This window comes from Sporisorium graminicola, chromosome SGRAM_8 (genome assembly GCF_005498985.1).
Source record: "Sporisorium graminicola strain CBS 10092 chromosome SGRAM_8, whole genome shotgun sequence".
Lineage (NCBI taxonomy): Eukaryota > Fungi > Basidiomycota > Ustilaginomycetes > Ustilaginales > Ustilaginaceae > Sporisorium > Sporisorium graminicola.
This window is the reverse complement of record NC_043738.1, coordinates 167,533-189,183: the sequence shown is the minus strand read 5'-3', so window position 1 is coordinate 189,183 and position 21,651 is coordinate 167,533. Positions and strand designations below refer to the sequence as shown.

General features: G+C 55.5%; 9 protein-coding genes across 9 annotated transcripts; 5 read left to right on the top strand and 4 right to left on the bottom strand.

Annotated features, from left to right (window-relative positions):
• Window positions 1–1,561: 1,561 nt before the first annotated feature.
• EX895_005849 (uncharacterized protein) lies at window positions 1,562–2,385 on the top strand (the record flags this gene model as incomplete). The annotated part of the gene is made up of 2 exons (XM_029886441.1): window positions 1,562–1,833; window positions 1,920–2,385. The coding sequence occupies 2 exons, from the start codon at window positions 1,562–1,564 to the stop codon at window positions 2,383–2,385; spliced, it is 738 nt and encodes a 245-aa protein (XP_029736754.1).
• A 162-nt stretch (window positions 2,386–2,547) lies between these two features.
• Window positions 2,548–3,700, bottom strand: EX895_005848 (uncharacterized protein; the record flags this gene model as incomplete). The annotated part of the gene is made up of 2 exons (XM_029886440.1): window positions 2,548–3,006; window positions 3,116–3,700. 2 exons carry the CDS (start codon window positions 3,698–3,700, stop codon window positions 2,548–2,550), a joined length of 1,044 nt encoding a protein of 347 aa, XP_029736753.1.
• Window positions 3,701–4,411: 711 nt separating this feature from the next.
• On the top strand, window positions 4,412–5,165 carry EX895_005847 (uncharacterized protein; the record flags this gene model as incomplete). The annotated part of the gene is made up of 3 exons (XM_029886439.1): window positions 4,412–4,512; window positions 4,588–4,716; window positions 4,820–5,165. The coding sequence occupies 3 exons, from the start codon at window positions 4,412–4,414 to the stop codon at window positions 5,163–5,165; spliced, it is 576 nt and encodes a 191-aa protein (XP_029736752.1).
• Window positions 5,166–5,731: 566 nt separating this feature from the next.
• EX895_005846 (uncharacterized protein) lies at window positions 5,732–7,696 on the top strand (the record flags this gene model as incomplete). Its single annotated transcript, XM_029886438.1, has 1 exon — window positions 5,732–7,696. The coding sequence occupies one exon, from the start codon at window positions 5,732–5,734 to the stop codon at window positions 7,694–7,696; it is 1,965 nt and encodes a 654-aa protein (XP_029736751.1).
• A 314-nt stretch (window positions 7,697–8,010) lies between these two features.
• EX895_005845 (uncharacterized protein) lies at window positions 8,011–12,039 on the bottom strand (the record flags this gene model as incomplete). The annotated part of the gene is made up of 1 exon (XM_029886437.1): window positions 8,011–12,039. One exon carries the CDS (start codon window positions 12,037–12,039, stop codon window positions 8,011–8,013), a length of 4,029 nt encoding a protein of 1,342 aa, XP_029736750.1.
• A 1,301-nt stretch (window positions 12,040–13,340) lies between these two features.
• On the top strand, window positions 13,341–14,279 carry EX895_005844 (uncharacterized protein; the record flags this gene model as incomplete). The annotated part of the gene is made up of 1 exon (XM_029886436.1): window positions 13,341–14,279. The coding sequence occupies one exon, from the start codon at window positions 13,341–13,343 to the stop codon at window positions 14,277–14,279; it is 939 nt and encodes a 312-aa protein (XP_029736749.1).
• Window positions 14,280–15,514: 1,235 nt separating this feature from the next.
• On the top strand, window positions 15,515–16,369 carry EX895_005843 (uncharacterized protein; the record flags this gene model as incomplete). The annotated part of the gene is made up of 1 exon (XM_029886435.1): window positions 15,515–16,369. The coding sequence occupies one exon, from the start codon at window positions 15,515–15,517 to the stop codon at window positions 16,367–16,369; it is 855 nt and encodes a 284-aa protein (XP_029736748.1).
• A 218-nt stretch (window positions 16,370–16,587) lies between these two features.
• EX895_005842 (uncharacterized protein) lies at window positions 16,588–18,000 on the bottom strand (the record flags this gene model as incomplete). Its single annotated transcript, XM_029886434.1, has 1 exon — window positions 16,588–18,000. One exon carries the CDS (start codon window positions 17,998–18,000, stop codon window positions 16,588–16,590), a length of 1,413 nt encoding a protein of 470 aa, XP_029736747.1.
• A 571-nt stretch (window positions 18,001–18,571) lies between these two features.
• Window positions 18,572–21,103, bottom strand: EX895_005841 (uncharacterized protein; the record flags this gene model as incomplete). Its single annotated transcript, XM_029886433.1, has 1 exon — window positions 18,572–21,103. One exon carries the CDS (start codon window positions 21,101–21,103, stop codon window positions 18,572–18,574), a length of 2,532 nt encoding a protein of 843 aa, XP_029736746.1.
• Between the last annotated feature and the right edge of the window lie 548 nt (window positions 21,104–21,651).

The window sequence follows — 21,651 nt, the reverse complement described above, 5'->3', positions numbered from 1 at the left end:
CTAAGCTGGCTGCGTCGTGTATTGTCGAAGACCGGCACAGCAACCGAGACGTCTGGCTGCACGACAGCATTTGACGGAAGCCAATCCTCCACGACGGGATGCAGAGCCCTCAATTTGAAAGTTTCGCGTGGAGAAATTGCAGTTACTACTGTTGTAGTGGCCGCGCCGCAGAGACTTGTCAAAGATCGGTGAAATAGCAGGTGGAATTGCTACGGTGGCCCTAGACAAGTTTATGTGAAGATGCTAATCCTATGCAGCCCCTAAAGCGACCAGACGATTCGTGTTTTGTCGGATTATATGAAATTTACTGAACTATGAATGTCACTCCAGATGCTAGCTGATCGCAACAAAATTTTATTTTATTTTTGCTAGCGACACGGCTTAATTTGATAAAAAGTGGGTACTTCAAGTGAATCACGTCACTCAACTGCCAAATCATGAATGCAGAACCTACTCACACACTGTTCTGCAAGAAGAGCGAAGAGCGTAGAACCTGTTAATGGTTACACTACAATTTAGTCGAGTTTCACCGCTTTTCCATATTGGCACCACGGGTACATTGCCTGGCCGGTGTATCCTTGTCCCTGCTCCTCAAACCAATCATTGATTTGTCACACAATACCTTTCGAACATCTTTTTCTTTTAGAAATGTCGATTGGCCCGGATTGAGACGTGGTCTTCCACGTTAATCAGTGATCCGACAAGACTTTGGGTATTGTTGACTATTTCGTAAAACATTTTTTTCCCAATATTGTTTCTGTAGTATTTTTGAGCGGCATAAAGAATTTTTTGAAGTTTGTTTACGTTACCCAGTAGAAACATTTTTGGTAACCTCGGTGTCAGCTTGTGTAACAGTGTCCCACCCCTCCCAAAATCATGATCGAAAACTGTTTTGGTTTTCCTCTTTCTTACTATAATCCTGTTGGATCTATCAAACAGAGAGAACAGCCACAATCGTTCAAAACAAGAAATACTTTCAGCGGGCAGAACTTGCATTCCCTCTGTTAGCGGTGTTCGCATGTTTATCGTACAAAGACGAATATTTGATGCATTCACGGCATTGATAATGAATATTATTTATGAGATGAGCCATGGAGCCTCAATAACGAATGGACGGCGCGAGTAGCAACAGACGTCGTTGTCAGGCGAGCCTTACTCTCGATTTGTGATGTTGCAAGACACGAGCTTCGTCTCATAGTCATGGGCCTGTCTCGAAGACAATCACAAGCTGCAAATGGACGACTGATGGCTTGCGTGTGACCCGAACGTCAGGCATAGACCAAGAGCACGTCTTAGGAATTTACCGTGGGGTCTCGGGCGAAGCTGATGCGCGACGCGTAAAGATCGTGCCGTTTCGAGAGTCAGAAGCGACGAGTGTGTTATTTCGTGACGGTGGTCAAGTGCTTCTAGACCCTGAAGGAAACGACCAGACTGCCAAATCTTCTGGGGCTGATCGTTGTCGAGCTCAGCGACGGTGCTCCGTCCCTTGCGAGGACACCACCACCGTCTACGCACATCACATCCCCGCCATCTCCCAACACTCCCAACACGGTCTGCAGAGATGGGCAAGCTCAAGCTAGCGATGGTCGCGGCCATGTCTTTGACGAACGGCATCGGCAAAGACGGCGGACTGCCTTGGCGCTTGAAGGGAGAGATGGCCTACTTCCGCAGCGTCACGACCTACGTCGCAGAGGATGACAAGCACCAGGGAGCTCGAAATGCTGTCATCATGGGGAGAAAGACATGGGCTAGCATCCCGCCCAGATTCCGGCCTCTTGCGGATCGAGTCAACATTGTGATCAGCCGCAATTCAAGCGCCCAAGATCTAGGAATGTAAGTATGCTGCTGTGGCCGGCCATCTCTTTTCCGCTGTAGCTGACTCGAGGAGGATCGTGCTTCTGCCGTTCGAACACCAACAGTGATCCAGGCTCGCGCAACGTTCAAGTTTTCTCGTCGGTCGAGCAAGCTTTGGCACATCTGGCCGCTCCTCAGGCCAAGATTGGCAGAGTCTTTGTCATCGGCGGCGCTCAGCTGTACACGGATCTCCTCAAGCTCAACTCGGATGTAGCAACGGTGGACAAGTTATTGGTAACCCGCATCATGGCACCTCGCTACGAATGCGATGCATACTTTCCAGAATTCAGAACGGCGGAACAGTACAGATCAGAAGTGGAGCACGCCAAGCAGATTGCCGCAGAAGGGACAGACGGGGCGGAGCAGCTCCAAGGCCTGCTCAAGCAGCAAGAGTGGACACAAGCATCGGCTAATTCGTTGCGACAATACCTGGGCAGCGCGTGCCCTGCTTCGCTCAAGGATTCACAGGATATGGTGACAAGCGAAGGCGGGACCTGGTATCAGTACCAATTGTGGGAAAAAACGGAGTGAACGATCCTCCGTTCTTCCTAGTCATCTTATCTTGCACGAAAGTGAAAAATAACAACGAGAGCGAACCGCGAAGTGACAGTGCAAGTGTGAGTGGAGCCGATGCAGAGAACGGGGGCGATGACCGAGGATGTGCAGAGGGAGGCAGATGTGCAAGCGTGTGTTTCAGTTTGACGCAGGCTTGCGGCAGACGAAAAGCATCATTGGGGTGAAGAGCTTGGTGCGACCGCCATCCACGAGAGCATCAGCAGCGGTGACGAGCGAGGCGCCGACCGAGTGAGTGCCCTGAGGAACGAGGCGGAGGGTCTCGAGGACCTTGACGGCGGTCTGGGTGGTGGCTCGACCGATCTTGGTCATACGGGCCACGGTGAAGTAGTCCCATACGGTCTGGCAGTCTCTCAAGCTTCCGGCGATGGGGTAGTACCAGGGGATCTTGTCTCCACGGTCGGCAAGGTCCTCCTCGTGCTCGATCTGGAAGCCAACGGACTTGAGCGCGTTTCGGGCATTCTCGATGGAGCGCATCTCGGGGATTCCGTCGCCGATCTCGATGCCGTGGGCGATTCGCTTGTGCTCGGGGTTGGTCGGGTCCCAGGCGTCGGTCATGCACCACTCGTAGACACCGAACTGAGCGCATTGAAGAAGGTAAGTAAAGAGAGATGGAGAGAGGACAGGTGAGCAAACGTGGCGAGTGGTGAAATGGTGGCAAAGAATCGCGATAGGCGAAGCGACTTACGATTCCTCCGGGCTTGAGAACCTTCTGGATCTCACCGTAGATACCCTCGAAGTTGGGTGCGTGGCAGGTGGCCTCGATGGCGTAGACGGCGTCGAAGCTGTTCTCGCCAAACTGCTCAGCAAGCTTCATGAAGTCGCCCTTGACGAATTCGACTTGAGCGGAGAGGCCAGCCTTCTCTGTGTACTTGCGAGCGCGCTGGATCTGGTATTCATTGTTGTTGAGACCGACAATGTTGACGTCGGCGAAACGGGCAATCTCACGGGCGGGGCCACCGACGCCGCAACCGACATCGAGCACTCGCATCTTGGGCTTGAGGCTCATCTGGTGGGCGAGGTAGTGCTCGTGACGTGCGATGGCCTGCATGAAGGCCTCACCGGGGTAGTAGCGGGCGAAGTGGAAGTTCTGGCCCCAGCCGTACTCGTAGAGGTCAGTGGCACCGTCGTAGTAGCCGTTGACCACCGAGGTGTACTCGGAGAGGCGGTTTGCCATGTCGGTGGCCGAGTCATCCTTGGAGTCCTTTTGCCAAAATTTGGTGTAGTTGGCGATGCCGTCGTTGTTGCGGACGCTGGTAGCAGTAGGCGCCATTTCTGTGGTAGCACAAGACGAGGCAGGAGCGGGGAGAAACGTTGGTGAGCAACGCGTAAAGAGAGGGCACGCCTGCACTGTCAATAGGAGCTGTACTTACTGGAGATATAGTGTATGTACAGACGAAGCCTAGGAAAGAGTGTGGATGGAGAGATGGCGTGAAGGTGGTGAGAAGGGTTGGGATGGTTGGATATCGCTTCCGAACACCATTCAAGGATCGACAGCAATGCAGACGCATGCTTTTGCTAGAGCAGCCACACGGTCCAAGGGCAACAGCAGACAGACAGAAACACGCCAGCAGCTCGTGCCGCTGAGATGCACACACGCTTGCGAAAATCATGAGATTCTTGAAAGTGCTTCTTCTCGTCAAAGCACGCGCTCGGGCGACACACCTGTGGCCAATGCCAGTGGACCGGATACGCGAAGAAAATCCAACACAAAAAGGCTACGAGAGCGGGTCCAATCGATGGCCACAATACTCAGGGCGTGGCGCGTGGTCGTGGAGCACACGGCAGGCAACCTCTCGGAGCACAGCCGGTATTGGGCGGGAACGAGAAATGAGCTGATTTTCTCTCTCGGCTCATGATGCTGACATGCGATGACAAAGCAGAAGCTTGCGATTTCCTTGTTCGCCTCCACTCTTCTCAAATCGTGTACAGGACGTGACCATCTTGTTTTGGCCTTTGGTGCAAGTTGAGAACACCATATCGAATGCGTTCCAGCGACACAATGGCCTCCTCTGCAAGGGAAACAAGAGCACTTTTCGGCGGCGCCATCTCGGTCGACTTGCCCTCGGGCTTCATCGATGCAAGGTACGTCCGGATCAGGCCCGCCTGAGCCTAGACAGCGACTGGACGGCTGACCTCCGCTGAAACCGACTCGTACAGCGACTTTCGACAAGTTCCAGATAATCAAGAGGTGCTCGTACGAGACGACTCCGATGTCAGTCTTATCGTGGAAGTACTGCAGCTCTCAACAGACGAAGGAGCAGACGAGAATCTAGACAAAGCTGTCAGGTAAGTTGAGGCGATCCTGTTTCTCGCTCACTCTTCTAAGCGACTAGTAGTCCTCCGCAGGAACTAACGCTGTCGATGATGTTTGCTGCTGCTGCCGCAATAGATTCCACTTCTCTTCGCTTGCACACGACAACTCAGCGAGCAGCTCGACAGTGCTCGAGACACAGACGCCGTCGCAGGAGATTCCACCCCCGGCTACACCGCCACCAGCGCTGCTTACGGGCATTCAGCTGGTGAGAAAGTTCGGGAAAGCTTCTGAGCCGGAAGAACCAGTCAAAATCCGCGTCGCTCTGTGGAGGTTGCCTTCCAAGCAGATTGATCTCGTGCTAAGCGTCAACGAGCCGGGCCCGGGGATTCAACGAGACGCGCCGCAGTCTTCGCAAGCACAAGCCGCGTTCGAGTTGGCGGCTGCATCTCTGCAGATCCGTGATTGGAGTCTGTTTGCCTAGCGATATGAGCCAATGGTCAGAATCGCATTGCAACGAGGCACTCCTTTGCTCTGTCTTGAAAGTGTGCGTTTGAGGTGTGGGCTTCGAGTAGTCCGCAAGAGTTGTAAATTAAGGGCTCGTGATAATCGACAGGGTCCGATGCCAAAAATTGCTCTTGACGTGCGATGCTGAGTGATTACGTCGCGTGTCGGAACAACACACACACACACACAGCGCAATGGCCAACAAAGCTCGACGATTCTTTTGACCGTTCCTCCTCCACACCACCCAGCCTTTCGGAAGGTCCGACACATCGACTCAACAGTGCCCACTCCTCCTTCTCCTCAGTCAAGCGCTTCTACAGCATGTATTCTCGCTTCCCAGCGCGCTCGTGATCTGGCAGCTGAAACCAGGGTAAATCGCGACAGATTCATCTGAGGATGGGCCGATCGCAACCTTGTCTCTCCGTCACCTCGTGCTGCGATTGACAACTAACCCGGCAGCCTTCCGCACAAGCACGGGAGGACTGCCTATAGTATCGACTCTCGGCACTTCCCCCTTGACAGGGAGCGTCTGACTTGGTCAACATGTCGCAGTCAACCCCCACCGCGGTCACAAAACGCAAGGTGATGGGTCGCATGGACGCTGGTCCTTCCGAACCTCCCTCCAGCTCTGTCACACCCAGCGCGCGTCCACGTATCGTCAGAGCACAGCATGGCTATTCGTCACCCTCCCTTTCCAACCAAGTCACTCCTACTGCTGCTCGCCCTACGCCCGGTACAGGTCGCGCACGCGTCGACATGTCTGCTTTTGCGAGTCCCTCATCCAGTCCCGCCATGTCTCCTTCCCTATCTGCCAGACCTATGTCTGCCTCCTCCTCAACCTCAACCACCATTACAGCTCGACTGTCGGCACAGTCTCCCACCGTACGCTCGACTCCCACCTTTCATGGCAGGTCAGGCTCTACTGTCGGTGTCAGCACTTCTTCTTACAAACTCGGCGAAGCCAGGGTCGACGGGGCCGTTGATCTACGATCACCAAAGATCCGAGCACGGAATGGGAGTGTCGACTTTGGCGCTGCTTCCCCTTCCGTCGCATCGCCTAGTGCGAGGGCATCGGCAACCTCGCAGCTAGCACCATCCGCCTCACTCAGGTCACCACTACCTCGTGCTGACCAATCACCATTCCAGAAGCCATCCACTCCCTCAACGTCCACTCGACCAGCTGCAACACTACCGCCCCGTGCTCACCTTTCGCCACAGCGCACTCAAGAGACGATCGATCGCGCTGCTACTCTGTCCAGAAACAGGGCTCCTTCACCCAACCCATCAGCAGCATCCCAAGCCTTCGCTTCGGCCGCCTCCGCCCAACAGACCAGCCCAGCAAAGCCGCGACCTTTCACTCACAACTCCGAGCCCATCCTCTCGGCTCGCCAAATGTCAATACCTGTCTCTGCGTCCGCCATTGCCAAGCCCGCGGAGCCGATAAGGGATCTCAACTCGAGCTGTGGCTCCGCTGCTCTTCCAGAAGATCAGTCAATCTATTCGATTTCCCCGAGCGATCCACACGACTTCCCCAATACAGACGCTGCCACCCGCCTCGAGCCGGGCTCAGCAATGACCACCGGTCGAGCCGGCCTACGTCCTACGCCTGCGTTGCAGAGAGCGGCCTTGCCTCCTAGCTTCATGGACCTCGCCGCTGCAGTAAAACCCTTGAGTCCAAGTACAGAGCATCGTAATAGCTTCGGGTCCAGCGCCCTTTCCGCGGTCTCCGCTGCTCAACCCCTCTCACCCTCATCCGAGGCGCCACGCTCCCCCAGCGAGGTTGGCGAAGCCGAAGAGGCACGTGTTCATCGCAAACTACTCGACCTCGAGATCACCAACAAGTCTCTCATGGCTATCAACTCGGCTCTTGAAGTCACCAAATTGAAGCAGGCCAAGGAGATACGCGAGCTCAAGAGGCGTCTTAGAGACGGCAGAGGCCTACCCGCAGTAGCAGGCCCTCGCGAATCTGCGGGAAGTACAGTGTTTAGCGACGAGTGTGATCTGACCGAAAGCGAGGATGACGATGATCTCCTAGTAAAAGAGGATCCCGAACTCGAAGCTGCCCATCAGCGCTGCAAGGACCTCGTCGATCACATGGTCGAACAAGCACGTAAGGCCATCCTAGCAGAGTACGACGAGCCCGAAAACAGCGGCGGCAAGGTCTTACACCCCGCTGAGCTCGAAGAGATGCAGCGAGAGTTGGACGACGAGGGCAACGATACTGAGGCCGACACTACCGCCGCTACAGACCTATTGGACACCTCTATGACCTTCGATGGCTCCTCTGCAGACATCAGCAAAGATGATCTCCTGCCACCGAGCTCCTCTCTCAAGTTTTCCCAGAAGAATCTAGCGGATAGCTCATCCGCTTCTTCCCCAATGATCGCCGCGAGCAACTCGGTCCAAGGCGTGAGCTCGGAAACAAAAGCACTCTCTCACGTTGGCTTGCATCCGGATTCCGCCTACGGCAGCAATCCACCTCTTCACGGAGATGTTTCCATCGATTGATCCGACTTGTCTTACGGCGCTCAAGAACGCACAACGTTAGCAGATCATAGATGCTCTTACGATACCATTTGTCGAATTTGAATTGCAGTTGATACCCTTTTCACACGTGCAAGACCAGCAGCCGCCTGATTAAGCCTCGTTGAAGCTTCATGAAGTGCCAACCCAATGTCTCCATGAGCGACAGGCCACAAAAGAGCTTGCAACGAAAGATTCAAGTCAAACATACAAGTTCGCACACACTTTTTCCGTCGACGAGACAGACCACTCGACGAATTCATGGTGTGGCGTGACATTTCATCGCTTCCCTTCTAACGTTATGGTTGCGTATTCGTCGCTGCTGACGATGGAACAGCGAGCAACTCATCCACTACAACATCCAACAAGCTGTAAATGAGATGCTTGTTGAGCCGTTTATTTTGCAAGGCAGCAAACACTCGTCTCGTTCCCTTTCGTGCGTTTTCGCGACCAACAAAATTGGCGGCGAGCTCGGGGATGAGGCTTGCCAACTTGCTGTTGGCGTTTTCTCGGAGCGCGTCCCTTTCCGCTCTAGTCCTCGGTGGTGTTGGTTCCTTGAGCACCCCGTTGGGCCAGAGGCTGGCTTTAAAAGCGGAGATGTAGCCTGCGATTGAGGGAGGCGAGAGAGCGTTGGAGAACGTCTCACGGATCTTGCGCTCGACTGTGGATCCAAACAACTGCTGCAACAGAATGACAATGGCTTGGCGACGGAGCCAATTGTTCTTTTCGTGCAGCTCGAAAAGCTCAGTAAAGAGGTCGCAGATGGGCTCAGTCCAGTAGGTCGTGCCTGCACCTGCTGCTTCGCGGAGCTCGGCAGCGGTAGCATCCTTGTCCATGGCTTGCGAGACCATGTCGATATCAGCGATGCCCTGGACGAGAGTGGCGCCTGATCTGGTCTGCATCTGCGTCGACAGGCGTTGGACCACAACATCGAGCATCGAGGGACCTATCCCGATCAGGTCGTCCAGACCTTCCGCGACGCCAGTCATGCCTTTGAACAGTGTCTTGACCAACCCCCCGCCAGGAAACGCGGCTGACTGTTTACCGGGTGTAGCTGGGGTCGAAGTGCCGAGCGAAGGTGAGGTGGCTGCGTCGTCAGAGGCCGACGACTCAATCCTCGGCAATGTGGCGGCAGGGCTCTGCGAAAGGAAGATGCGTAGCTCCTCGCTTTCGCACGCCACCTTGAGCTTGACAAGTGCTTGCATGTACCTCTCTAACGCCGCTTTTCTGGCATCGACGAAAGGTGCATGGACCAGCCCGACCAGCCTCTTGCCGGGAAAGTCTGACTCGAGCGTCCGCACTTCGGCATAGCGCTCTTTCAGCGCTTGATGCAAGGACCAGAACTCGGAATATCTTCTACCTACGATCCAGCCACGTGCAGCCCGCACGGCCAAATCTGGTTTCCTACCGTGGTCGTCAGACTCGCTCTTCCCATTGTCTACAATGCTGACCTCGATGAGGTAGACTGCGTACTCTTTTCCTTCCTGATCAACCGAGATCATTGTATCTTGGATCAGAATTTTTGTTCGACCGGGTATGAGCTGAGTTGCATCCATCTGCTGCTCGAGCTGATTGCGCTGCCATCGAATGTCGCGCGATTCTCTTCGAACCGCTTGGATCGACTGCGCTAGCAGTCGCGTCTCGCCGCTTCTCGCTCCCGTCAGCTCGGCTTTCCGAGCCAGCGCATCCAAAATGTCAGCTTGTGCTTCGAGCTTTTCCAGTTGTGCATCCATCTTGCGGATTTCTTGGCGTAGATTCAAGCTCGTCAACCCAGCAAAGGCATCGTTCAAAGAGCCATCGTCCGCTTTTGAGCTGTTCCTTTCGCGAGGTGTGCGAGGTCGATCAGCAGTTTCTAGGCTCTTGACGATCTCGCTGCCTTTCTTACTGTCAGGTGTTTGGTGCTGGTCGTCTTGATCGCTGCTGCGCCTCACTTTCGATCCTGATTCTGAACCGAGGGACGCGAATCCGGATGACCGCTTTCTGCTCTTGTCATTGTCATCATCGATGATGGTCTGCAGCACGCTCTGTAGTTCGTTCATCTTTTCGACCTGATGCAAATCAGAGCTGTTGTCGCCACGACGAGCTTCCTCGTCCGGCCCATCGTCGTCGTCATCGTCCTGCTCGTCAAAGAGAGGATCTTCGCGAAACAAAGGCGTTCTTCCGTCGGGCCCCGCATGCTGTGTTCTCCCCCCAATCAAAATGTCGAGATTATCCGATTTGGCGCTGGCTTTGGATCTGCTGCCGGATGGCGAGTCGCCGAAGAGATCGGCATGTCTTGGTTCGGGACCCATGGGTTTGTCAGTGCCAAAGAGGTCGGCATGCTCCAGGTTTGGTCTAATCGAGCGTCCAATTGGACGATGTAAACCCTCGTTCGCTTCCAAGGATGTTGTATTTGTGAACACTTGCGGATCTGCGGCAAGTGAGCCGACGCTAGATGCGAGACCAGCGGCAAGATGAGGATTGGGGCGCAGATCCTGAGCAGCCTTGACGAAAAGCTCGCTTTCTCGGAAGCTTGGCCAGTCTTCCTCCTCGATCTCTTCGTAGATCTCTTTCTGAGCGTGAAGAACGTCTCGTCGGACGCGCCACACTTGCAATGCTGTGATGTCAGCATCTTCACTGATGCTGAGGAACTGTCTAGCGCTGTCAATAAATCGCCTCGACACCTTTATGGGAGACGTAGAGTAGTAGACACTGTCAAACAGGCGTAAGTCTTCTTTGAGATTCTCGATAGCCGCTCGAGATGGAGGAGACGCGTTCGCAGCAGCGTTGAGTTGCTCCTGTTCTGTCGATGAATCTGCTTCAGCGTCTTCAAGAGGATTCTTGAAGGATTCCACCAGGAGCCAGAACTGTACCAAGATGGATCTCTTGCGGCGATCCATGAATTCCATGAAGAAGGAGAGGCTAGACGGATTGAGTAGCACGTCATGCAACTTGACGCGAGAGGCGTTTGGATCGGCACCCGCTGAGGCTTTGGCTGAGACAGTAGGAAGACCCTTGTCCGAGCCCAACTGCGAGATCTTCTGCTCGGCGACAGCGTAGGCAGTCTCGAGGCGATGAAGATATGACTGCAGCTTTGCACGGGAACCGTCGGGAGAACTGTCTGACAAGCGCTCGAGGTTCGTCTTTGTCTTCCTAATCTGCACAGCGATATCGTTTTTGGTTCTACGAACTTCCAGCAGAGAAGTTGCATATCGGATGGATCGCAAAAAGGCATCGAACGACTTTTGATCCGCCTTCTTGGTCTCCTGCGACCAGGGCAAGAGATTTTTGGCATCAATGTCCACAAAGGGTACGCTTCGTGTTCGGCCGACCTTGGGACTCGAGAGAGTTTCTTGCTTGTCCAAAGCATCGCGTAGCTTGCCAACCAGGATCTGTTCATGAATGACAGCGCCAGCCTTTTGCTCTAGAAGATGATTCCAGAAGTCGGGGTCGCTGATGGATTCGATGACTGCAAAAAGGATTGTGCAGCTGAGGAGCTCGCGGACGACAATGTTGACAGATGCGCTCTCGCATTCTGGATACGGCATCAACGCGCGTAGCAGCCGGGCGCAGATGGAGCGGAGAAATGCCTGCTCTGCCGGTTTGGTGTTGGGGCTGCTCATGTCGCCTACGGCAGGATGAAGGCGCCCGCCCTCGAATTTGCGAGCTAGAAAGAGGTCGGTCTGGTCGGTCTCGAAGCTAGCAAGTTGAGCTGCGTTTTCAGACGAGCCACGAAAGTCGGCATCAGCGCGGCGGTAGGAATGGATGTGTGCAGTGATCCTAGGAAGCAGTATGCGCACGACCAGATCGGCGTGATTGAGCTGCTTGACGATATCTGTGGCATTGTCGAGCGCAGTTCGGATTGTCTGCTCCACTGCCTGAACAAATTCAGGCGCAGAGTCGCTGATGGTCGGATCGAGCGAGCCTGTAGCCAAGGGAGTATGCCACTTGCAGACAAAGTCGCGCAGGATGAGTTCGACGACATCATCAAGAACTCGAGTCAGTGAAGAAGTATCCATGCACTTTCGTGTTGATAAGGAGGATGCACCGTGCGGTTCGCGTGCCCATTGCAGGCGAGTGCGCTGGGCTGACCATGCCGCTGGAGTGAGATAGGCAAGACGCGGTAGAGAACGAAGTCCATCGTGGAGATGCCGGCGCCGACGGACGAGCTGAACATCCGCGATATGAGAGGCAAACAGGAAGGTGGCCAGCAGGATCAAGGCGCATCCGAGAAGCAGAAGCGGAGAAGCCCACAAGAAGCCGCTCCAGTGCAATCGCACCGCTGCATTGAAGAGTAATGGAGGTATGAGTGTGATGGCCGCAGTGGCGGCAAGAGACCTGCGAAGCATATCGGAGTAGCCGAAGGAAGCGGAGGGGTTGCGAGGCTGCGAATGGAGTGAGGCTCTCGCGAGACTCCGACGGTGTGGCAGCCTGGTCGGAAGTGCCGATAGCACAAGATTGCCTGACAACGACCGCTTTTATGGCAACGGCAAGCGGCGTGGCATGGTACTTGCGGTAGCCATTTGAGACGAGAATGCAGATGTGGCGAAGCTCTACAGCGGTCGTGTACCGTGATGATGGGACGGCGGTGCTGGTGATGATATCGACCAACGCGAGAATGGAGACGACAGGCACGGTGCTAATCAACTTTCGAGGCAAAGATGGCTGTCTCATTTCGACGATTCAGGGTCCAGGCGTGTGCCGTTGCGATGTGCGTGTTGCTTCCGCCTCGTGGCGCGAGAATGGAAAAAAAAGGTCCTGAAATTCAAATCGCATGCTCTCTGACGCGTTACGCGCATGTAGGAAGGCGGGCGAGTAAGCGTTTCGGCGTACTTCCGACGAAGAGTTAACTTTCCCACGAGGAGGCCATGAAGCTTCCTACACCTCACTTTCTTCGCAGCGATTTGTTTCGGTTGTTGTGCCGATTCAATCTGATGGGAGCGTTTCAGCCTTCGAAAATCTGATATGCTCGCAAGCATGTCGCCGAGTCTGATCACTGAGTTCTGGCTCGAAGCTCGCATCTGGTGAGGTTGGTCCTTATCGATTCAGAACGTCAGTGCCAGAACAGTTCCCGTAGCTGCAAAAGGAGGCGCTTCATATGTGCTTCAACAATTGAGGAGCATTTCGCGTCGATACCTCTCTCACGCGACCTGCTGGCGAGCCCTTTTCGGAATCCCCTCGAGCCAGGTCGAGGAAGCTCCGAACGACCTTCTCCTTCTCGAACGTCTTTTGCAACTTAGGTCGTCTTCAGCTGTCATTGAATCCACCGAATACACCTCAGCGCTACTTGGAATCGCGTGGAGTCTCCCGACGGATCTGTCCAGACCCCTCTCGTTTGCAACACACGTCCATGAGTGCCATCGCCATAGCGACGTCCAACACTGCTGGAGTGCTGCGAAACAGCAAAACGGCGAGGCTGTAAGACAAATCAGCTCAGAAGCTTGCCGTCTCGCTGCCGCTCGCTCGTCGGCGCTTCTTTGGGTACTCAAAGGTATATAACTACATTCGTTGATGGCTCGGTCTGCACCTCAATGTAAATCTCCTTCACGGGCTCTTCACATCGACTCGATATATCCGCTGCACCAGCTCGACGCACCTATTATTCGCTTCGTTGCTACTCGTCCATCTCGCTTACCAGTCTCCATCAGCAATGGTGTTGCTCACGCTCCAGTTCAAAGCTCTCCTTGCCATCGTCGCTCTGGCTCTACCCGCCCGTATCGACGCACGGCCGGTCCCGGCTGACCAAAGTCTTGGTCGCAACGGTGTTGGTTCGGCCGTTACAGGGGTCCCGCACCAAGCCCGCGCCGTGAACAACCTCAAGTCTCGATATTTTGATTTCATCTTCCTACCCAGCAAGGGCAAAGGCGACGGTTCCACCCCTTTCATCATCAAGGCTATCGACTTCAAAGAAGCCTTCGAGGGAAACGGTCCTCCTTCTGACTTTTTCGGACAAGGTGGCCAGCGTGGCGGGGAGGGTCCTGAAGGTGCCTCCGGCCCTGGTAAAGAAGGCAGCAAGAAAGATGGAGAGAGGGGCCGGGAGAAAGGCGAAGAGAAGGGTGAATTCTCCGACGGCCAGGGTGCACAAGGCGACAAGAAAGGCGACTCAGACAAAACTTCCGATGGTCACGGCGAAGCTCACAAGCCCGACTCTGGCGTGAGCGAGAAGGGCGACAAGAAGTCAGGCAAGGGTGGAAACGAGAAAGGCTCTGATGATCACGACACGGGAGGAGACAGTGGTCAGAAGGGTGGCTACAGCGGCAAGGAGGAAATTCCCAGCGAGAACGAGGGCGGTGATGACGACAAGAAAGGAGGCGAGAATAACGTGAAGGGTGGTTCCGACTCCAAGAAAGGTGGCTCCGAAGACCAACAAGGTGACTCCTACGACAAGAAAGGCGGCTCCGATGACAAGACCACCGAAGAGTACGGCGACGACGACGGAGAGTCAAGCAAATCACGTAGCGACAGCGGTAGCTACGGTGATGGCTACAAGCAGTTTTCTCAGGGCCGCGGCGAGGGTTCTTCCGGCTCCAAGGGAAGCGAGGGCGGCACTGCCAAACACGGCGGCGGTGGAGACATGCCCAGCTACTAGAATGTGCCTTGGTGCCGCAAGATCCCTACCAATTGCTCGCAGTGGCCTGTTTGTGATCGTGTTTCGACCATTCTCCAAATACAAATGCACACCTCGTTCAGAAACTGAACTGAATGCTTCTTCGTCCTCAGTCTTGTTCTGTTTCTCTCGCTCTTTGAGTCTAGATTGGCATTCGGCTCACGTTGGACGTCTGTGCTTCTCGCCACAGATCGAACAAGCAAGCAATTTAACACCTATATTGCATGTTGTTCTGTCTCGCGCATCTGGATGTGCCTTCTCGGCGTCGCGATCTTGTCTGCAGCCCGCGGTTTCGCGGTTTGAGCTTTTATTTGCCATGGCCTGTCTAGCTCTTTCAAATCCGCTCTCCGCCCACGGCAGGGTTCGCGAGCGGGGTTTGACGCGAAATGACGCACATTGTCCACATGCTTCGCACTGCCATTTTAACAACTCGCCGTCGGGTAAAATGAAAGAGAAGCGCCAAGACAAGACCTGTATCCGTCTGAGTCAAGGCTTTTGGTCCCTGAGAGAGGCCAAATTCTATTTTCAAAGCCCAGCCGCAACCAAGTCCTTGCATAGCCGAAGCCAAGCGCCTGAAGTTTCGCCGATTGTGTGACTTGGGGGCCACCTGGGGACCACCGGTCAACTTCCTTGGCGGGTTATCGCTCGGCATGGGGTGACGAGGTGGTTCGCTTTCGTGCTGAGGTGAGTCGGAGTTGTAGAGTGTCTGCCTGTACGTCACCCTTTGGGAGAGGGCGAAGAGGCACAAGATGAGGGAGGTGAGACTCTGCGGACGGTGAGTTCGGCGAATGCTTCGGTATGCCAAGCGCCTGTTTGGCATATCAGGCTGTGTGTGTGAAGGTTGTTGGAAGGGCAAGGGGGCGTGTGATCTAGACTCTTCCCCGCACTGCATACAAAGCGCAGCAAAGGGCTGCAGTCCCTGTTCCATAGCCGCAACTGCATCTGCAAACGCGACCCAAACTCACGCCTATCACTTTGCCTATCGACCATCATCACTCTTTCTGTCGACCCTACAGCTGCCATCTACTCGAGCTGAAGCTTTCCAACCTCTTAACAAACACTGAACAACGCCCCCTACAATCGCATCAACGAAGGCCTCAACGAAGTCCTTGCCCGTTTCAGTAGAAGCTTGCACACGATATAACGAATCCTTCTCTCCACACGGCCCCTAGACACACACACACACACACACACACACGACAACTCTAACGAAAACCATGTCGAAACTGCTCCGGAACGGCATCCCACGCACCGAGGATGGCAAGATCGACTTTAGCTGGAAGAACCACTACGGCTTTACGGGCTTCATCGTACTCTGCGGTTTCCTCTTTCCCCCGCTAGCCGTCGCGGTGCGCTTTGGCATCGGAAAGGATTTTTTCATCAACGTTCTCCTCACCATCTGCGGGATCATCCCGGGCCACATACACAACTGGTTCATCCAGAATGTAAGGAACAACGACACAAAGGCGCGCACGCCCAAGTGGGCGATTCGGTACGGACTGGTGGATGACCGGCCGGCGAAGAAGCTGGCCAAGAGCAGGGCGTGGACGGGGCGCTTCTACGACAGGGTGGCGCAGAGGGTGGTATATGACGACGAGGGCAATGCGCATGTGGTCGAGGAAGAGGTGGAGACGAGGGAGGATGGGGTGACCGCACCATGGAACGTACACGGTGCGGTGAGGGAGAACAGGACCGGATTGGTCGAGCCGGACCAGTGGATCAACCAGGATGCTTCCCAGTCGTCGTTCGACTACGCCCATCAGCAACATAACGAGGGTAAGCCGTCCAAGCTCGCCCGCTTCCGACGCTCGCGACACAACGGCAGTTCAAGCGCACACGATCCGCACGCGCTCGCTGGCAGCAGCAGCGCAAGACGCGACAGCCTCGCCAGCACAACGTCCTCGCTCAGCGTAGTCACCCCCGAAGACCCCACCCGCTTCTCCCCCTACGCCGAAAAAGCATCTGAAACACATCAACCAACAGCTCACACCAACAGCTCCACTGCCAGCTCCACTCCCAACAACTACACCACGCGCCGCTACCAAGACGACATCTTCAACCACGAGTTCTAAACCGTCTCTCCCTCTGCGCTTGCATCTTGACATCCTAATTGTATACTTTTACGCCCTCTCTCGCACTGTACTACCCACGAGTCAGTCGCAACATGCCCGTAATCAATGCAAAAGCGTGTGTGGTTCAATGAGAAGGAAAAAAGAAAAGCTGAAATTGTCCATGTGAGCCAAAATCGCGAATGATGCTGCTGTTATACAGTCTGCCGAACTCGCGGCACTCACTTGGGCGGCCACTCGGGCTGACCCAAATTGTGCCACACGCCCAACTCGACATCCCCCACGACGCCCAGCTCCTTCAACGTGCCCTTATTCGTGCCCGCGCCCGGCTTGACGCCCGAACCCTCGCTCACCACTGGACCCTTTCCGTTTGGCCAGCTCGTCCTGACCATCGCCGCACTGTAGCTGATCAGTGCCGCCCTGATATAGCACGCCGTCGCCGCGGGCGTCAGGTACCGATCCGTTAACGTCCTCTTGGCATTCTTGGCCACCCTCTCGCCTGTGGTCTCGCCGTAGTGCAGGCCTGCCTCCTCCGCGATGAGCGATTGCATGGTGGTGGGCAGATTCTCGAAGTACGTTCCGGTGAGGAGGATGTGGTTGCGATCGGGCGAGAGCGGGTCCGAGATGAGGGCTGGGTGGAAGTGTTGTTCCCACTGGAGCGGGTGGAGGATGACGGTGGATGTGCAGGAGAGGACAAATTTGGATCGCCCCGAGTAGGCGACTCCCTCGGAATGGATGAGGAACTTGTGTCTGCAGTGGTCCGGCGGCGAGACGATCGATCCGAACTCCGGGCCGGATTCCCAGAAACTCGTGCGTTTGACGTCAGACCACGATGAGGTGCCTGAACCAGTGGCGACGGAGAGCAGCGATTCACGTGGCTTGATATTGCTCCCCGCGAGCGCGTCGCCGCGCCAGAAGGCCAGGTTGGACTTGGACGCCCAGGGGACGGCATCATTGACCTGTGCCGCCTGACGCCGGAACTCTTGGTAGGACGGAATGCCTGCTTCGGGCCAGCTGGCAAACGAGAAATCCGGGAACAGATACTGCCCTTCGGTGTCGTTGACGCGTTTGTCCAGCACCCAGCCGGCGCCCCTACTAGCGGCATCTGTGAATCCATCAAAGTCGGCCGTCGAGATGACTAGCTCCACACCCTCCATCAACGCCTTTTCGTCCTCGCTCGCACCAAGATACGCACTGCTAAGCAGCTGCAGACTCGAGCGCACCCTACTCTGCCAGTCCTTTTCCTGCGCCTTAATAAAGATCTGGCCATGCTTGATCACCAGATGCACACACCCGTGTCGACAGTGCTGCGCCGCATTCTGCACATCCTCATACCGGATCCCGCCCTTGGCCTTCCACACGAGCTCGTTCACTGTGAGTTGTGGATACAGCCGCGAGAACTCGGCTTTGCATGTAGGTTGCGACAGATGCAAATCGTCCTGCTTGCGCGGGCTGAGCGAGGGCTGGCTGTCCTTGATGCCAGCGGGCAGGGAGGTGACGTAACCGGGGAAGAGGTTGGAGAGTGGGAAGATGGAGAAGACAAGACAGAATGCGACAAAGACGGCGCCAAACCCGGCCATGGGTGCGCCTTGCGCGTCTTGCAGCGTAGAGCGTGGAGACTTGCGGCTCGACATGGTTGGAACCGGGAATGCGACACCTTTACCGAAAAGGCGGATCGTTGTGCATACAATACAGAGCTCGAGATCCTAAAGGTGGTGTGACGGTTGATTATGACTCCGTTTGCGCCAAATAAAAGTCGAGATGCCAGAGTGGTGGCGACGGAAATGAGGACGACGATGGTGGTTGGTCGGTTGGTTGGTGGGCACCGATCAAATCAGAACACCTCTATTGGCCTGTGGGGCTGAGTTGAATTTGCGATCTTCAGGCTGCTTTGCTGTGCAGCAAAATGCACCGCAGCCCTCCGATTCCGCTTTTATTGTAACATTTCCGCAGCGTGTAAGACACGGTGAATGCACATTGACAGCACATTGCCGCTGCGGTGAATTTGCTTCTTGGCACCGAGCGCTCTTCGAATTTCAAGCATTTCATACTGTAACTCAAAGAAAAAATAATGAAATAATCATCTGTCTGTCTGCTTGACTCTGTACGTTGCTGCTCCCTGACATGGATTGCGAGGCGAATTGACATTGCATTGCGCATGCGCCAACCAGCTGACAGTACCGCCCTGTGCTGTTGTTGCGCTCGCTAGAACGGAAACTGCTTCGCGTTGGATGTCCGAGCCGATTCTGTAAATCGGAACCTGTCAAACAGGCCGCCACTGCCACCACCACCGCCGCCACCACCACCACCACCGCGTCCACGGCTGGTGTTGTCCGCCTCCTCGCCTTGCTCACCCAGCAACAGTGTCGGACTCCGCTTGAGAACCTTGTTCGGCCTGCTCGCTGTCAATGGCGTGCGCGTGTTTACTGAGGCTGAGGCAAGCTTGAGAACCGACGGCGAGAGCCCGTTCGCAATGCTTGCAGGAACGTCCGTCGACCGTCTTGGCACCGTCGCTCGTCTCGCTCCTTCGCTGGATAATTGCTGCTGTTGAGGCGTCTGAGCGCTGTACCGAAACGCTTCCAGCTTGGACAAGCTCGCACTGGTATGCAGCATCGGCTTGCGCACCCCACCACTGCGCATAGCCAACGGTGTCATCGGCTCGGCTTGCACCACGTCGTCCTCTTCCTCCTCCTCCTCCTCTCCTGCCTGACTAGCAATCGCTAAAGCATCCGCGCTTGCCCTCCTGACACTCGGACCGTCACCACCTTCCCCGCGCACCGATGACGACGCAGGCGATGAGATGAAGCCACTCCCCATCGCGCTTTCCGGCGAAGACAACTCCACCTCGCATTCCGTCAAAGTCGCTGAATGCATTCGTTTTCTGCTACCCCTGGACGGCGTCTGCGGCACTACCACCACCTGCGTAGCTGCTACACTCTCCACCACCTGTATATCAATTTGCTGTGTCTGCGTCTGCCACAGCTCCTGCGTATCCATCACGAGCGGCTGCGACTCGCTGGCCACCGACGCCGCACGGACCGGACTGCTCGACTTGACAAAGTCGCGCAAGTCATCACACTCGTCGTCCCAGTAACCGGAATCGTTTGGATCTTGTCGCGCTTTCGGCGGTGTCAACTGGCCTCCTAAATGCAGATACGCATGATCCATCTTTGCATCATGCGAGGACGATACTGCAGCAGCCTTGGACGCGAAAAACTTGCTCTGCGTTGCTTTCGCTTTCGCGTCCACTAGCTCTGGCGCCTTTGCTGGTGGTCCTGGTGCTGCCGTTGACTCGCTCCGGTTGATATCCAGCGGCGCAAGAGGCACACGTTCTTGCTTGTGTGTCCTGCTGGTGCTGGTGCTGGTGCTGGTGCTGGTGCTGGTGCTGGTGCGGCTGCCGACAGCATTCTTGACTTGTGTGCTGGTGCCGTCGGTTTTCGCAGTACGGAAAAAGCTGGTGAGGCTCTGCAGCCCGGTCTCCTTGCTGACCAGCTTGTTCTTGGCACTAGACGATGATGCACCAACCGACGACTTGTAAAAGCTGCCACTGCCACTGCCACTGCCACTGCCACTGCCACTGCCATTGCCTCCAGCACTGAAAGTCGTCGGAGCCGTAGCACTCCTATGCAGCGAGTGCACGCCCGAAGCAGCCGTGGTTGGCACACCATGCATCGACGCGACATTTCCAGCCGAACTACTGCGCGCACCTATCGTCTTGGGCACCCTGTCCACAATCGGCGTGCGCGCAATCGGATCTATGCTACCATCAGCCACACCTCTGGCCACCTTATCCTCCATGGCAGCCCCGATAAACGGCAGCATATCGTCATGTGTATCATCCGGCAACGGCGTCAGCGTGACGAGCTTCTGCGTACGCGGGTCAAACACCCTCTGGTGCACAAACGTCAGCTCGGCCTTGCGAAACTCGCGCGCATACGTGGGCGGCACACGCATCTTGCCCTCGAGGCGCACGGCCTGCAGCACCTTGTCCACCGTCTTGTACCGCCTAAGCAGTCGATGCGCGTTCTTGAGTCCCATGCCCACGATGCTGGGCAGGTAGTCGCAACCTGAGAGGATCGCCATCTGACGAAATTCAACGGCGGTCCAGCCGGAAAGCGCAATGTGTCGGTTGGTCCAAAAGCGTTGCTGCAGCATTTCCACCGCGTTGCCTGCCTGGTCGAGCTTGAAGAGCACCGTCTTGCATCCAAACACAAGCAAGTCGGAGTCCTCGGTGATGATGCCGTCGATGATGCCCTGAGCTTCGAGGTACGCCAGCTGTGCATCCGCCTCGTATGGCGCCACAACATAGGGGATGTTTTCTTCCTTCAACACCTTGACCAGCTGGAAAGCCATTTCGGGCGTTATGTCGACGCATTTCGCGTAAACGTCTCGGGCTTGCTGCATATTGCCCTGCTGCTCGAGCTCCTTTGCGCGTGTCAGGTTGTCGCTTCGACGCTGTTCTCGGTCGTCTTCGGTGCCGCTCTTGGCGGGAAGCTTGTCGCCGTCGAAGACGAGGTAAGGCTTGACACCGAAGTGCTGCAACATGCGGATGCGACTCATGGCGTGTGCGATGTAGCGTGGAGTAGGGTCGCCAAGCACAATCTCGCGAGCACATCCGTATGCTCCGCGATGGAGCCAGACATAGGCATCCACACCGAGAGTTTTGCCGGCATAGCTCGAGACGTGGACGGACTTCTGAACGTCCTTGAGCAATGGGAGCAGACCCTGAATCCCCATGGTGGGCTAGCGAGGCGATGCCCTTGTCGGAATGCCCAATTTGTAGAGGTGATTTGGGCGAAGGTGGCGTGCTACTTCATGCTGCGATTGCCGGGATGTCGTGGTCGGTATGTAAGAATGGCTGAGAGCGAATCGAACAGACGAGAGAGATTGACAAGGAAGCGAAAGTCAAGAAGAGCGCGCCAACTTTGGGTTTGTGGAGGAGTGGAGCCAATTGTACTGCTCTGCAAGCCCGAAAGTTTGAGTTGCATTTTTAGCCGATTCTCAGCGAAGAGGCCAATTAACACGTCGTTTTGCTCGTCTCGTGTGTGTGTTTCGTAGCCAAGCCAAGACAGCACACGCGACTCGCGACGCACTTGTTTGTCTCAAAATCGGGAGATCGGGTTACAGAGCTACAAAATCGATCTAAAAAAGAAACGGAAAGCTGGCGAGAGCGAAGGCTGTTTGTTCATCATCGTCCGTCGATCCGCACTTCTTCTCAGTCTTCTCCTCTCCATCCAACCGTACCTTTTCACTTTCGATCGACCACAAGCGTCCCTAGGAACATT